Source organism: Saccostrea cucullata, unplaced genomic scaffold, assembly GCF_032062105.1.
Source record: "Saccostrea cucullata isolate Sc308-1 unplaced genomic scaffold, CSIRO_AGI_Scuc_v1 ctg3191, whole genome shotgun sequence".
Classification (NCBI taxonomy): Eukaryota; Metazoa; Mollusca; class Bivalvia; order Ostreida; family Ostreidae; genus Saccostrea; species Saccostrea cuccullata.
In genome coordinates this window covers 61970-79433 of record NW_026940012.1, presented here as the reverse complement: position 1 = coordinate 79433, position 17464 = coordinate 61970, and the positions used below count along the sequence as shown (strand labels likewise).

General features: G+C 35.7%; 2 protein-coding genes across 2 annotated transcripts; both read left to right on the top strand.

The window, feature by feature from the left end:
* Positions 1–4270: 4270 nt before the first annotated feature.
* Positions 4271–9784, top strand: LOC134254457 (uncharacterized). The gene has a single exon (XM_062736967.1). It carries the CDS (start codon positions 4271–4273, stop codon positions 9782–9784), a length of 5514 nt encoding a protein of 1837 aa, XP_062592951.1.
* Positions 9785–10914: 1130 nt separating this feature from the next.
* Positions 10915–17020, top strand: LOC134254455 (uncharacterized). Its single transcript, XM_062736966.1, has 4 exons — positions 10915–11259; positions 11307–11541; positions 13441–15471; positions 15604–17020. Exons 1-4 carry the CDS (start codon positions 10915–10917, stop codon positions 16365–16367), a joined length of 3375 nt encoding a protein of 1124 aa, XP_062592950.1. The 3' UTR covers positions 16368–17020.
* Positions 17021–17464: the final 444 nt, after the last annotated feature.

Below are 17464 nucleotides of genomic sequence, written 5' to 3'. Positions count from 1 at the left end.
GTATTTTTTTTTTTTTTGGAATAGGAGTCTGAATTAGATTATGCTATACAGAAGCACGTAGAGATCACACTTAACCTGTTAGACGCCAGACTCACAATTCCCGGATCTTACTTCAACCAAAGTAAGCAAGTGGTTGCCATCTTAAAAGAGAATGGCTTTCACATCACTCAACAAGGGATTGCTGATGCTGCAAAATTTAGATGCAAGGTAGGAAAATATGTCATATGATTTTATCCTCAAATGTGAGAGTCATTTTTACACTGGACAAAAAATGAATTATTCTTTTAAATATTTTTAACAGGTCGATGATAGATTCATCAATGCTTTAATGTCCAATATTTAGGACAGGTTCCCTGATATGGGCCTGATATCAGCATTTTCTAGTTTTGACCCCAAAGAAATGCTGCACCTGGAATCATTTGATCTGAATGATTATGCAGAAGATAAGATCAAGGTAATTAACAGCAATAAGTAATGATAATAGAATGTTGATTGGTTGTATTTAATGATATTGTTATAAAGAAATATATGGTTTTGCATGTACTTTCAGATTTTAGTTTTACATTATAAGCATATCATTGATGAGGAAGGTGTGATACAGGAGTTCTACTCATTCAAATTAGCCATATTTCATTACAGAAATAAAGACACCAATTTTTTTTTAAGTCTCTTATCAGTAAATACAGATCACTGTACCCCAATCTTGCATTCCTAACTGCGATTAGAATGCTGATACAGTGCCGACCAGACTCAACCTGACACAAAGCAGTCCCAGAGCAGTCCAGGGGACTGCTATCTTGGACTGCAAAAGCAGTCTCACAGTCTCACAGCGGTTCCAGAGCAGTCCCATAGCTGTCCCAGAGCAGTCCCACAGCAGTCCCAGAGCGGTCCCAGCAGTCCCAGCAGTCCCAGCGGTCCCAGAGAGCAGTCCCAGAAAGCAGTCCCAGTAGTCCCAGTTGGCGGAGTTTATTAATTAAATGGGCGTAGCTAACTCAGAAATGATATTTCCAATAACAATGGAACTATAAAAGGCAATTTAAATTGATTCTGGGTAGTATGCCAGGAATCCTTACATATACGTGAAGGTCATTAATGAACAGAACATGTTCGCGCATAAAAATTGAAATAATTTGATATAATCTTTATTGGAGGAAGAAGGCTTTCACACTTACATGTAGATATGTGAATAACACTTAACATTAATATTTAATCACAATCCTTGGGCGTATTAATATTTCTTCTATGATTGATACTGGTTTCATGTTTATTTTTTTATAAAGAAAATTAAACATGAATTAATTATTTTCCACCAGAAGAAGCTTTAAATAGATCTTATCATTATATGGCCAATTTAGACTATCGGGATACTCTAAAGTTAGAGTTTTCATAAGTATTGGGGTTTTAAAAATCTAATTATGCCAAGTATTATTTTTCAGTCATGATTATTTTTCCTTACATGTCAATTTAATTATCATTAATGCCTAGTCCTATGAAACTCAGTTTTATTTGTAAATCTAAGAGTGTACATCTGTAAATTACCAATGGAAGTTTCAGATTATGTTCAAAATTAATTAATCCCGAAAGAAATTTATACACATTTCATTTATCACATTTTTTAGCATTAAATAAATTGAAAATATGGTCATTGTTTACCAGCATGTTCAATGATGTGTAACACTGATACAAATACCCAAATAACATATATTGCTTTTTCTGCCCAAAGGTGATTGAAACAATGGGAGTTTATACCATCTTATGATCATTAATTGGCCAGGTAAACACTAGCAAAACAAAAAAAAAGAAAGAAATCACAACTCCTGGTATTTTCATTTAAAGATATATATATTCTCTTTTAATAACTTGTTTACCAATTAAAAGCGACCGGTAATTCATTAATTCCCCAATGATTATTCACATAGTTTATATTACGGTAGAATAGTAGCATAATTTCATTTCATTGTCATTTAATAAATTGTTGAGTTTTATTTGAGGTGTACGTGGAAATGAGTAGCATTACAATAAAAAAAATCTTACATCTAACTGTAATGATTATTTTTAAAGTACCAATGCAAATTTTGAGTACATATTAAAATTTAACATTAAATAATTAAAAAAAAGGCCCACATATTGCTATTTTTTTTGTCATGAACTTGTACTTTACTTTTAGGGATAAAAATTTTCTCATGAATTCCTTATTTATCAACTTTATTATTTTTTTCTTATTCTTAATACACATTAATTTGTGTAAGTATACAGTCCCTGAAAATATGAATTAACTAATAATCTTTACTTATTAAAAGAATGTAAGAAATCCTTACTTAATAAACAGATTAACCTCCTCTCTGCTGCAAGTAAACAAAACAACAGGGAGCCTACAAATTTAGAATACACAAGGGGGCGGAGCTATCATGTCACTCAGAACCCTTTTTCACACATGAGTGGACAAAGCAGTCCAAGGGGCAGATGGGACTGCTAGGACTGCTTTCCATAGCAGTCCCAGAGCAGTCCCACAGTAGTCCCGTTTGTGTCAGGTTGGGTCTGGTCGGTACTGTACCTTCCTCCACTGCTGTGAAGTTTATTGTAAAAAAATATTTTGAATATGATATATAACATGACTTGATTGTGTTGCTAAATGAAAAGTTGTTTTTTTTTTTTATTTCAGACTGTGAGAGAGGAACAGAATAGAGACAAGACATGAACAGGCTCTCCACAAAAATGCTTAGTTACTGTTGATTTCTCTTCAAGGACCACCTGCTAAAGACGTCGACTGCCAAAGAGCAGCTGACCTATGGTCAAGCATCAATAACAGAAGGATGGACATAACAATTTTAATTTCTTGAAAATAAGATACATTTTACGTCAGATAATATGCACCAAATAAAATGTAAATGTACCAAATGAATTTGTTAATGACGTTTAAGTAAACATACAAGGTCGAATATTAGTCTCTCGCGTTTGGATTTCACTTTTGCACAGCTTCCTCTATGTTAAAATGTGGAGAACCCTGCTTTCAAAAGCTTTATCGAAAACATTGACACTTTCAAAAACTTTATTAAAATCTTTAACACTTTCCAAAACTTTATCAAAATCTTTAACACTTTCCAAAACTTTATCAAAATCTTTAACACTTTTAAAAATGTTTATCGAAAACTTGGACACTTTGAAAAACTTTATCGACAACTTTGATACTTTGACAAACTTTGACTATTTGAAAAAGTCGATCGAAAACTTTAACACCTTGAAAAAGTTTTTCAAAAACTTTATCGAAAACTTTGATATAATTTGGTAAAAACTTTGCCACTTTGAAAAATTTTGGCGAAAACTTTGACACTTTGAAAAACTTTATCAAAAACTTTGAAAATGCTTATCGAAAATTTTGACAATTTCAAAAGCTTAATCAGAATCTTTAACACTTTGAAAGACTTTGGCAAAAACTTTCACACTTTGATTTACTATCGCTAACTATGGTAAACTAAAGTTTACTATAGTAAACTATAGTTAACTGTATTTTTCTTTTGTTAGGGTTTCTTTTATTACTCATCTGTATCGCTATCAATTATTGCAATTTTACAAGATTTTATAAATAATTGATAAAATAAAAGAAACCAAGCTGTTATTTACGCATCAAAATGTCGTTAATTAATTTTATTGCTTGTTAAATTATCCATGACGTCTCAATTAAACTTTAACTACGAATTTGAACTCTTGCCCTCCTTAACATAGCTGCGATGTTCACTCAATCATACTCAATGAAAGGCATTGTCTTTGTAAAGTTCCCGATCCGGAATTTTTCCCGGTACGGGTTTGTTTACTATGTTTTTGTTTATGTTTCCGCCCAAGTTAATGGAGCAGCATTTTTACGTGTGCTTGATCTCTTTCTAGCCTCACAGGAGTTAGTAATTATTTAAATGCATAAATATTCATGAGAAATAATGTTTAGGACATATTTGAATTGTTTTATACCTATAATACTGTTAAATTCACATTTCTGGATAAGTTTTAGCTAAATGTCAGTCTGTAAGTCTATAGTCAAGTTCGAGAAATTATTGTCAATTTCAATTATTATGTTTTTTGGTAAAAGTAGATGATGTATTTGTCATATGTTTGATATTCTTTTTGAATTTACATTTATGATTCTTGCTTGTAGTTTTTTACCCTCTTCACGAGGCGGAATGTCATATCCAAAATAAATCTGGAAACATTACAGTAAAAAATCCTGTTAATTCGGCTGACTGACTGTATGGATCAAGGTCTCAGGAAACAAGGAACCATGAGCAGTGTGGGGAAGAAACTCTTTGATGAATCCGCATCTAGAGTGAGTTCTAAACTAACAGAAACACTATTACTTCACACTACAAAAGTCGAGCAGGCCCGTGCGCAGATGAGGTATGCAGAAGAAGAAGCAGATTTGATCAGACAGGAGGCTGCCATCAAGGCCAGCAGAACTGTGTTAACACGTAAGAAAGAACTGGAAGCGGCAACCCTTGGACTAGAAGCTGTGAGAAAAGTTTTGGAATTTTCAGACGTTGGTGAAAGTGTTTTTGGTGACTATCAAGATCCCAGTAAAGAACATTTGATGGAGCGATATTTGAATGAAAATATGAGAATGAACACTCCTCCACCTGATCCAGTGCTGAATGAAATACCTTCCCCTGCAATTGTAGACGTGCATGATATTAAAGTGTCCGAACCTATACAGAACTCAGTGATTTCCGTTGTTCCCCAGGTTTTGCAACAGACTAACACAAAGCAGGACACTGCATTCGATCTTGCAAAGGCAGTAGTAAAAAACCAAATGATTCCACAAAGACTTTGGAAATTCAGTGGTGAACCTGGACGGTATATTACCTGGAAACACAGTTTTCTAAATGTTATGAAAGACATCAGTTTTGGCCCATTGGAGCAACTAGATCTTTTATTGAACAACCTCGGACAAGGGTGCAAACTGCAGTGCGAAAATATAAGAACTACAAATGCTCGCAATCCAGAGAGGGCTCTCACACAAATATGGGAAAGACTGGACATGGAGTACGGTAGCCCTGAAGCAGTTGAACATGCTATGAAGCAGCAGATCATTAACTTTACATCGTTAATGGAGAATGATAGGAAACGTTACTTTGATCTGTACGACCTAGCTGCTGAAGTTGAATCCTTGAAAAGTGATGAAGCCTACGGATCAACCTTTGCATATTTTGACTCCACAACTGGAATAAATGACTTTGTTCGAAAATTGTTAAAGCGTTTTCAGGAGAAATGGATGACAACGTGTGACAAATACAAGGTCAACAATGGAGTGTCTTATGTGCCTTTCCAAGTGTTGGTGAATTTCTTGCGAGACCTTGCTAGGCTAAGAAATGACCCTGGTTTGATATTGGAGAACATACCTCAGAATTCAGCCACACAGCATCCACCACAAAGAAAGTCGGCACAAAAGTCGGATGTATTTGTTCGCAAAACAACCGTAGCACCAGATCGTCTCGAATATGAAACTGACAGTGACATTTCCTATGTACGGTGTCCCATTCATGGAGGAAATTCCAACCATGCTCTGCGAGATTGTCAGAAACTCTGTAAGAAACCTTACAAAGAGAGAATTGATTTCCTTTTCAAGAAAGGATATTGTCTGAAATGTTGTGGCCAGAAACGCCATTTAAAAAAGAACTGTCATGAGTCGGTCAAGTGTGAAAGATGTAATTCGACGGAACATGTAACTATTCTTCATCCAGACTCTGCACCTAGGAAAGTCCAGAAAGGGGAGCAGTCCGATGTGAATGCATGTTGCACAGAAATATGCAATGTACCCCGAAACACTTCTAAATCTTGTTCAAAAATTGTGTTAGTGTCGGTGTTTCCAGAGGGAGAACGTTATCGAGAACGAAAAGTTTACTGTCTGATAGATGACCAAAGCAACCGATCCTTGGCATCACCATCATTTTTTGATGCTTTCAACATACGTGGCCCAGAGACAGAATATGTGCTATCAACATGTACAGGAAGATCTGTTACATCTGGACGGAAAGCATCGGGATATATAGTGCGCTCACTAGATGGATCATGTACTCTCACATTACCAAGCCTCATTGAATGTGATGAGATACCTGACAACAGGAATGAGATTCCGTCTAAAGCTGTTGCACGAGGTTATTCACACTTACAGGATATTGAGGGATGTATTCCTGAGATTGACGAGAGTGTCAATATTGAACTTTTGATTGGTCGCGATCTTATAACAGCACACCATGTATTGGATCAAAGAATAGGAACAGATGTCTTACCTTTTGGTCAAAAACTGCCCCTCGGCTGGGTGATAATTGGGAACGTTTCCCTCGGTAAGATCCATCAACCTGAGACTGCCAATGTTTTGAAGACCTCCATATTGTCAAGTGGAAGAGCCACACATTTGATTCCATGTGAAAGTGAGATCTTGGTGAAAGAATGTGACATTTTTACACGTCTACCGTGTGATGAGAAACCAGGCCTCTCAGTAGAAGACAAGAAATTTCTTCACGTCATGGAGTCAAGTTTTCATAGATCTAGCGATGGATTTTGGGAAGCGCCATTACCCTTTCGGGAGGGTAGACGATCTCTACCAGACAACCGGTCAATGGCCCTGCATAGAGCCAAGTCATTTGATGCCAACTTGCGTTCTAACACAGAAAAGAAAAAACAAGTAATCGAATTCGTAGAGAAGCTTCTACAGAATGAGCATGCAGAATTGGCTCCCAAACTACCTGTTTATGTTGAGCGATGGTACTTACCAATGTTCGCTGTATTCCATCCGAAGAAGCCGGAGAGCATTCGTGTGGTGTTTGATTCATCAGCAAAATATCAAGATGTGTCATTGAATTCTGTGCTTCTTCAAGGACCTGACTTGCTGAACAGTCTGGTTGGTATCCTTCTTCGATTCCGCCAGGAAAAGGTAGCCATTACCATGGACGTACAACATATGTTTTATAATTTCAAAGTACCAGAAGAACAACGATGTTATTTGCGTTTTATATGGCACCAAAATAATGACTTCAACCAACCCTTTGTTGATTACCAAATGACTAGACATGTATTTGGCAATACTGCATCGCCAGCAGTGGCCAATTACGGATTCCGCAAGGTTGTAGAAACTGCTGACCAAGATGTACAGAACCTTATCAGAGAGAGCTTCTACGTAGATGACGGATTGGTATCCTGTAAAACTGTTGAACACACGGTTGACCTTGCCCTTCGCACAAAGCAAGCCTTACATGACAACGGCAGAATAAGACTCCATAAGTTTGCGTCAAACAGCAGAGAGGTGCTTAATGGGCTGGACCAAGGTGACTTAGCAAAGGATTTAAAGGATCTTGATTTAGGAACAGCTACTCTTCCCACTCAGAGAAGTCTAGGCCTACTTTGGAATACAGATACAGACACCTTTACATTCAAAGTCAGCTCTGTTGAAAGGTCTTACACTCGACGTGGACTTTTATCTGTAATCAACAGTGTCTTCGACCCTATTGGCTTTTTACAACCTGTCATTATTGAAGGAAAACTCTTACTTCGTGAAATGATGTCTGTGACCAGTAAAACTGATTGGGATGACCCATTACCAGAACCACTGTACAACAAATGGATCTCATGGATGAACTCTTTAAGCTATCTTGAGACTCTTCACATACCTAGAATGTACAGTGATATCTCGTTTGAGGATGCCACCCATAGAGAGGTTTTGGTATTTGCGGACGCGTCAAAGAATGCAGTGGCAGCAGTTGCGTACCTCAAGTTGTATGATGAGAAAAAATCTACAATCAGCTTTCTGATAGGTAAAGCAAAACTTGCACCAACACATGGGCACACAATTCCTCGCCTAGAGTTGTGTGCAGCTGTATTTGCTACCGAGATTGCAGAAAATGTGCGCGATCAACTGAAGATTCCTCAGAACAATTTTCACTTCTTCACAGATAGTCAAGTTGTGCTTGGATATATTTCCAATGAAACAAGGAGGTTTTACATTTATGTTGCTAATCGTGTTGGCAGAATTCGTCTTTTTAGCCAACCATCGCAATGGCATCACGTTAGAACAGAATGTAATCCTGCAGATGTAGCGACTCGTAGCATTGACGCGTCACAACTTGAAGATTCAGCATGGCTTCGTGGTCCAGGGGAGACACCTGAAATAACTACCAAGTCAGAGTTTGAACTTGTTAATCCAGAACATGACATTGAAGTTCGACCAGAAGTCACTAGCTGCAAGCAAGAAGTGGACACAGAAGATTGCCCTAAAACATCAAACCGCTTTTCGGACCGCTTCTCAAGATTTTCATCTTGGAACAGACTGGTTAGGACAGTTGCTCGTATTAAGTATTGGGCTCGCTGCAAAGGAAGGAGTGAGACTTCCTGTACTAGATTTGATCATCCTCAGTTGTTAAGGGACAGTGAACTTGCAATAATTGCGTGTGTTCAAAGAGACAGTTATATGGAAGAAATGAAGTACATGAAAGAGTCAGGCAGAATTCCACGCAACAGTACCATCCTATCTCTCTCTCCTGTGTTGGACAGTGAAGGTGTTCTTAGAGTTGGTGGGAGACTGAACAAAGTGAATGATGCAGAACTGAGTGGACAACAGCGCAACCCAATAATTTTACCGAAAAACCATCATGTCAGCTACCTGCTTATTGGTTACTTTCATTCGAAAGTATTTCACCAGGGACGCCATTTCACTGAGGGTGCTGTGCGTGCGGCAGGATATTGGATTGTTGGCTTGAAGAGAAAAGTTTCCTCTTTCATCAGCAAGTGCGTGATGTGTCGTAAGCTACGGGGTAAATTCAGTCAACAAAAGATGGCAGATCTTCCGGAGGATCGCTGCAAACCAAGTCCACCCTTTTCATATGTAGGTGTTGATACATTTGGTCCGTGGATGGTGGCATTCCGTCGCACAAGAGGAGGAAGTGCTGATCAGAAACGATGGGGCCTATTATTCACCTGTCTAGTGACCAGAGCCATCCACATTGAGATCATAGAACAACTCACAAGTTCGTCTTTTATCAATGCTCTCAGACGTTTTGTTGGATTACGTGGACCCGTGACCCAATTCCGATCTGATCGTGGTACCAATTTTGTGGGAGCATCAGAAGATTTGTCTATTAACGCAGAATTTATCGAGAAGGGACCAGTGCAAGACTTTCTCTCGACCTGTCGCACTACTTGGAAGTTTAATCCTCCTCATGCCCCACACATGGGAGGGGTGTGGGAACGACTTATTGGGACAGTCAAGCGTATACTGAATTCCATGTTATTGCAACGACAAGGTAGAGACTTGACACATGAAGAACTCACAACACTCATGACAGAAATATGCGCCATTGTTAACAACAGACCACTGATGGATGTGACATGTGATCCGGACTCACCACACCTACTAACGCCTTCGATGCTACTTACCATGAAGACTTACCCAGATGTCGAGCCATTTCCACCCCTTGGAACAAAGAATGCTCTTAAGTCAGCTTGGAAAAACGTTCAAGTCTTGGCAGAAGAATTTTGGCGACGGTGGAAGTCCGAATATTTGCACCAATTGCAAAAACGTGAAAAGTGGACAGAACAGTCGAGGAATATCAAGCCTGGAGATGTGATCCTTCTCAGAGATGAGTCCCCTCGCAATGAATGGCCTATGGGAGTCGTGCGCCGAACATTCGAAAGTGGAGACGGACTTGTTAGAAAAGTAGAAGTAGCTACTGTAAAGGACGGAAAACAAGTTTTGTGTTTAAGACCAATAGCAAATCTAATTCTTTTGTTTGAAGTTGAGGAGTGAACATTCTGTTTTTTGTCCTCTATGTGAGATACACATTGGTTACTTATGTAACATATGAACAGTTTTTACATATGAACAGTTTATCAACATTTTACGTAACAGTTACTTATGTTATTTTCATATTCATGAACGTAATGAATGCCCAGGGTAAATTTTTGTTGTTAAGTGATTTTGACAAAATCAGAGGGGGAGTGTAAAGTTCCCGATCCGGAATTTTTTGCCCGGTACGGGTTTGTTTACTATGTTTTTGTTTATGTTTCCGCCCAAGTTAATGGAGCAGCATTTTTACATGAATGTGCTTGATCTCTTTCTAGCCTCACAGGAGTTAGTAATTATTTAAATGCATAAATATTCATGAGAAATAATGTTTAGGACATATTTGAATTGTTTTATACCTATAATACTGTTAAATTCACATTTCTGGATAAGTTTTAGCTAAATGTCAGTCTGTAAGTCTATAGTCAAGTTCGAGAAATTATTGTAAATTTCAATTATTATGTTTTTTGGTAAAAGTAGATGATGTATTTGTCATATGTTTAATATTCTTTTTGAATTTACATTTATGATTCTTGCTTGTAGTTTTTTACCCTCTTCACGAGGCGGAATGTCATATCCAAAATAAATCTGGAAACATTACAGTCTTAGTATATACATATTAATGCATGAATGCCCTAGCTTTAACCATTCAAAAGTTATAGCCAAGGTCAATTTTTCTGTAAAAGTGGGTCAAATGCAAGGTTAAGATCACAAGGTCAAATTTTGTAGAACCAAAAGAGATGAACTAGTCATATGAAATACACCTGTGAAATATGAATTCAAAGCCATAGGACAAAGTTAACGTTTTGCGGATAAAGAAATAAAAAAGACAAATTAGAGAAAAATGCAGTCTCTGTTAGATTTTGAACTCATGCGTTCCATATCCTTTCAAGTTCACCAATTTTAAAAAGGAGAATTGACGATCTATCAACTTTGTAACGTCTCGCTATAAAACCTGACAAAACAACATCCCTGGGTATCTTTGCAAAAATAACAAAAGGTCATTTTAGAACGTAAGATATGCTTTAATTACCGCTAAATTGATAAAATAATCTATTATCATTTCAGAGTGTTATTTAACAAGAACCCAAAGAATGGCTTCTAAACCAGACACTGGCGGCCGTTCTAGGTTTGCTAAACTCGGAATGACAATAAACGAAGAACTGACCCAGGCCTGTAGAGATGTCTTAGAAAGGGAGGTACCCCCTGGTCTTGTGTACAACAAAGCGAAAGCATCATCAATTTACAAAAACATACGCCCCGAGCAAGAACTTCGTCTTATAGGCGCCAAAAGAGATGGTTATAAAGAATTTGACATAACATTGTTATATACACTGATAAGAAATATATGTCCAAAAATTCCACGGCCAACTAAAGGTTGGGATGGTAACACGATGCCGTCTCTAGGAGAAATAACGATTGGCGATGACGTTGAGAGGGTCAGGATGATAAGAAACAACATGTTTGGACACATAATAATAATAAGTTTGATAACACGTGGTCAATCATAACTGATATCTGCCAAAGACTGCAAACGTACACAAACAAAGACTATATGTCTGGTCTGAGTAATATTCAAAGTCAGGTCCTAGAAGAGGAGTACGAAACAACAGTTATAGAAAAACTTAGGGAAGATTATAAGAATAACCAAACTCTAATGGAAAAGATTTCTTCTGTGGAACAGGATTTGGTAGAATTGAAAAGAATATCCGAAGACAAAGGTGATTATAATAAATACTGTTTTTAAGGTCAGACCACTAGCTTTTCAAAAATATATAATTTTCTCTAAGAATTTGTTATTCAATTTTAGGATCTGATACAAGTTTCCTCTCAACATAAAATTAGGGTACTTTACCAGGAATTTGGACAAGCTACCACAGAGTCATATTTCTTATATAATCATTATGGGTTATATTCTGCATGGCCTATGTCACAACTTTTGGTGTACTTATATGTATAAACACGCAGTACAGTTAAGGTGCACAGTAGAAATATCGACAATATTTTGTAATTAAGAATATATTCCCAATCGGGATAGAATATCTTTTAATAATATTTTAGTTAATTATAGAATACATTTTTCTTTGTGAAAATGTAACCGGATTTCCGTATAATAAGATGAATATTCAGTTCTTTTTAATTTGCGAAAGCAATAATTATAGTTGGATAACAACTCTACAAAACATGTAAACATAATAAATGTTTTATTTGATATAGGTATACATGTATATTTTATCACAAAGTATTCCAATAGCATAAGGGTATGGAAATAACGAACAGAATTCAATATCAAAGTCCATATAACAATACAAAATTGTAGCAGAGAAAACACGGACTTCCGAAACATCAGAAGTGAGATGAGGTGCCATGGAGGAGTGAGCATCCGCAGTGACCAGTTATTCCCGCCGTATGTTCCTTGTCATGACCGGGAAATACATGTAACGGAAAAATCTGTTGTCAATTCAGTCTATAAATGATGGACTAATATTGACTGATCTATATTACACTGATATTTCTATTCATCTTCATTATCACTCATAAATACTATTAAAGACAAATAACTCTTATTTGACCATATTTCATCATATGCATATAAACTTAAGTAACTTAAGTAGTTTATATAATTTACGAAACATATTGACAAATATCAAAATAAGTAATATAAATAAATACCAAGTTGTGAACCTAGGCTGTCCCCAAAATACATGTAACTCTGTTTGTCAGGGTTAGCCAAACAATATCTGACCTAAATTATACAACATATGGTTGTGTTTACTAAATCTTATAATATTTATAATATATACAAATTTCTGATGAGGTCAGATGTCATCATAAAATATATTTCTTATATCAATGTAACTTTAACTGATGTCTAGACAAACATGCGCTATGTATTCAGATGATGAAAAACGCATGACTTTGATTATCTATTGATATTTAAAAAATCTTCATATATCCTGCCTTCGATATTCATTTACTTTACCCAGAAAACGGCGTTTTACATGTAAAATACACTGTTAAGATATATATTAGGGGCTTATTTGATATAAGAAAATAAACATTTTATGAAACTTAAATTTACGGCATTTTTTCTGGCCAGTTAAGTCAATCCATTCTTTGTCATGTTGGCAGGTTACCTATTATTTTCCCAAAGTCAATTCAAAATTTACAACATAATAGGCCGATTAACTGTTTTCTGTCTATATGAAACACTTAAGTTGTCGTAAGATCTTTAAAAAAAACTTACCTGCAATGTATTTTTATATTATGTTGTTTGCATTAGATAATTACCCCATACTCATATTTGTTTTTCTATTTTATGGCAAAAGAAACCTTTTAATTCATATTTCTTACTTGTAATTCATCATAAACCACAATTTAAAGACAGTACATACATTCTTTTCTATTTCCGAATACTTTAAATTACATATTTACTTGTTGTGAACATATGTTGCATTCAACATTAACAATCCAATAGTATGTTTCAAAAACTTAATTCAGACTCAGATGTATTTAAAAGAACAAGATTAGTGGACACTTATACAGTTTTACAAAAAATACAATTTCTTATTTTCTGTTTTTTATACCTATTACCTCTAAAAAAAACTTATCTGTTTCAGAAAACACACTGATAAAAGAGATTCTTGACAATTGGCGAGAAGACGATATTGCCTTCATTCCTACAAGAGCAAGTGAAGTGGTTCAAGAAAAGCTTAAAAGTCTTAATCTTATCACAGTGGTTGGAAATTCTGGATCCGGGAAATCTACAATAATTCAGCATATTGCACTTATTCTCAAAGAACAGGGATGGAATGTCATGCCGGTGGATAAGGTAGAAGAAATTAAAAAGATCTGTTCAACTGGAGTCTCAGAAAATCGCATATTATTTGTATTCAATGATCCTTTAGGTAAGGAATCGTTAGATGAAATTTTATATCATTCATGGAAATGTTTAGAGAAAACGCTGGAAATTTGCTTGAAGAAGAATAAATTATTGATATCATGTAGAAGATGTGTCTTTTATGACAAGAGAGTTAAGGGTAACTTATTGGACGAATCCACTGCAGTAGAAATTGATAGCGAAGAACATGGACTGACTGTTAAAGAGAAAAGAGCGATTTTTAATCAGTATTCACAGAATCTTCATTTATCCGAGGAGGTTTTTACTGAAATAATCAAAACAGAAGCTTACTTCCCATTGCTTTGTAAGCTTTATTCAAGGGAAGAGAACTACAAAGAAAAGGGGGTTGATTTCTTTAAAAATCCGCACAGGTTTATTAAAAAGGAAATTGAAATTTGGAAGAAAATAGACAAGAAAAGATTTTGCTCACTTATCTTAAAAGTAGCTTTCAAAAACAATTTGAAAATCGATACTATTGTAAAAAATGATATTTCTTTGATAAAATTCAAAGAAATTTTAGGAATGTGTGAGTTACAAGAAAACACAAATATTTCAGTCATTCGAAGTACTCTACATGAACTGAAAGGATCTTATGTCAAACGTGTCGGAAATGCTTTCCAGTTCCTTCACGACTTTATTATGGAGATAACGACTCTGGTGTTTGGTGTTGATTGTCCACAAGAGACAATACAGTACGCAGACAGTGGTTTTCTGAGACGTCGAGTGAGGATAGAAGACGATACAGAAGAGGAAGACCGCGATCCCTTCAATGTTTACCTTCCTGAAGAGTATATTGATGATCTTGTGGACAGGTTTATCATTGACATGCAAACAGAACATATTGTAGATGTTCTACTCAATCCATGTTTAAGGAAAGAGAGCGTCATCAACTCTTTTAAGGAAAAAGTGGATTCGTGCGAAAAGCTTGTAAAAATTAAATGTGAATTAGATAGATCGGAATTTCAAAAATTATTTGAAAGATCTTTTTTCACAAGATTTGATTTCCTTTATTCATTTAAAAGTGAAATATGCCCTTTGGTCGGATTTATTGTATTTTGTCATTCTGACATTTCTCTATTTTTCATAAAAAGTATACCAGAAACAAAGTTGAAAGAACATCCTATATTCTCTGCTATATGTGTGAATGGTGATTTAAACCTATTAAATTACCTCAGTGAAGATTACAAAAGAACCGCAATGAAAGAAATATGGGATGACTCTTTGCCTATTCATGTTGCTTCTGTTTTTCATAATTTTTCAATAATTGAAGAATTAGTAAGACTTGGTGCTGACATAAACACGTTTACAACTGATGACAGGTGGACTCCATTATTATTAGCTGTTGCAAATGACGAGGATCATTTCAAAGAGGCGGGAATGGATATAAAGACCGGAGAAAGACGCAATAAAACCATTATTTGTTTATTGGGCTACGGTGCCGACATCAATTTATGTGATAGTGATGGAGTCAGTCCTCTTTATATAGCTTGTCAAAATGGACATGATAGCACGACACAACTGTTACTTAACAACGGAGCCGACATCAATTTATGTGATAAAGATGGATTCTGTCCTCTTTACGTAGCTTGTGAAAATGGACATGATAACACGGTACAACTGTTTCTGAACAACGGTGCAGACATCAATTTATGTGATAAAGATGGATTCAGTCCTCTTTATGTAGCTAGTCAAAATGGACATGATAGCACGGTACAACTCTTACTGAAAAACGGTGCAGACATCAATTTATGTAACAACAATGGAGCCAGTCGTCTTTATATAGCTTCTCAAAATGGACATGATAGCACGGTACAACTGTTGCTGATCAACGGTGCCGACATCAATTTATGTACAAACAATAGAGCCAGTCCTCTTTGTATAGCTTGTCAAAATAGACATGATAGCACTGTTCAACTGTTACTGAACAACGGTGCTGACATCAATTTGAGTACCAACAATAGAGCCAGCCCTCTTCATCTAGCTTGTCAAAATGGACATGATAGTACGGTACAACTCTTATTGAACAAGGGTGCAGGCATCAATTTGTGTAACAAGAATGGAACCAGTCCTCTTTATGTAGCTTGTCAAAATGGATATGATAGCACAGCACAACTGTTAATGAACAAGGGTGCAGACATCAATTTATGTGATAGTGATGGATGCAGTCCTCTTTATGTAGCTAGTCAAAATGGACATGATAACACGGTACAACTTTTACTGAACCACGGTGTTGACATCAATTTATGTGATAAAGAAGGAAACAGTTCTCTTTGGATAGCTTGTGAAAACTCAAATTGCAGAACCATTGAACGTCTATTGAATTCAGGTGCTGATGTAAATTTATGCAATAAAGGCAACCGCAGTCCGCTGTTCCTATCATGTTTCAATGGTCATGACAGCATGGTTAAACTTTTATTGAACAACGGTGCCGACATCAATTTATGTGACAACGAGGGAACCAGTCCACTCTACATAGCCTGTGAAAACGGACATTACAGCACGGTCCAATTATTATTAATAAGAAATGATACTTGTGTTAATTTATGCAATAAAGACAATAAGAGTCCATTGTACATAGCATTCCTATGTGGTCATGACAGGATCGCTGAACTTTTACTACAATATGGTGCAGACTTTTTATTCTGACGATGGATTCAGTGGTTTCTCAATACCAAGTGCGTTCACATTATTTCTGAGATATGGAGCAAAAGTCAATCTGAGCTTTGATTATAAATTGCAAAAATGAGCAGGATACTATCATGAAGAATTTAAAGCTTTTTTCAAAAAAAGAAATACATAAGAGGAAGAAAGCACATGCTGTATCCTTCATTTCAACATTCAGATATATCGACGACGTATTATCAATTACAAGTATCAATATTTATTTTCATTTATATGTCGACTTGTTATTTCCTAGTGAATTTGAAATCGAAGACACCACAAAATCTGTTACTTCTGTTTCATGTTCGAATGTTCGGAAATTATATTATATTTTTCAATTGCATAGTTAGCAAATATAACCTTTCATGAATGGGTTTAATTTAACAGACATGTTTATACCAAGTGATGGTCTGTTTTGTACTTAATTTGACAAAAGACTGTTGCCTCTGTCCATTGAAAAAAAATATGACAAGTATGATCGATCAAAAGGGTATGTTTTCTCATTTTGGGCACCTGAGTCTACTCCTGTAGTGCTTGAAATTCGGGTTTGATGTTTGGTTTTCAGATGTTTATTGCTTTTAAAAATTTGTGTGGATTGTTTGTTTTCTTTTAAATTTAGTAATTACTGCCGTACTGTTAATCGCCAAATTTTCTGTGACAAATGATTTTTTTAGATGGATACTTGGAATGTAAAAGCGAGATGGAGATATTGTACTTAAAAGAAATTTTCTCTAGAGTATTTTTTATTGTTCATATTTAATAATAATTATTTTATACGCAAGAAATATTTTTTGTTTCTAAGAAAACACAAAAAAGTTTTTTTGAATAAAAGGTATACGTATTAACAGTAATTTATTAAGCTAAATTGCTTTTTAATGTCATATGGCTTTCTTTATTTTTTTGAACTACTGCTAATTAAAGATTTAAGTTATAAAAAAAAAATCAGATTAATTAAACGACTTGTTTCAAGAGAGCAAAGTTTTGCGGCTACATAAATCTTTTTGTCCTTGTACGCAGCAAGGGGGCAGTCTGTTATTTGATTTATAGCTAGAACATTGCACTGTATTTCTGTTATATTTAAA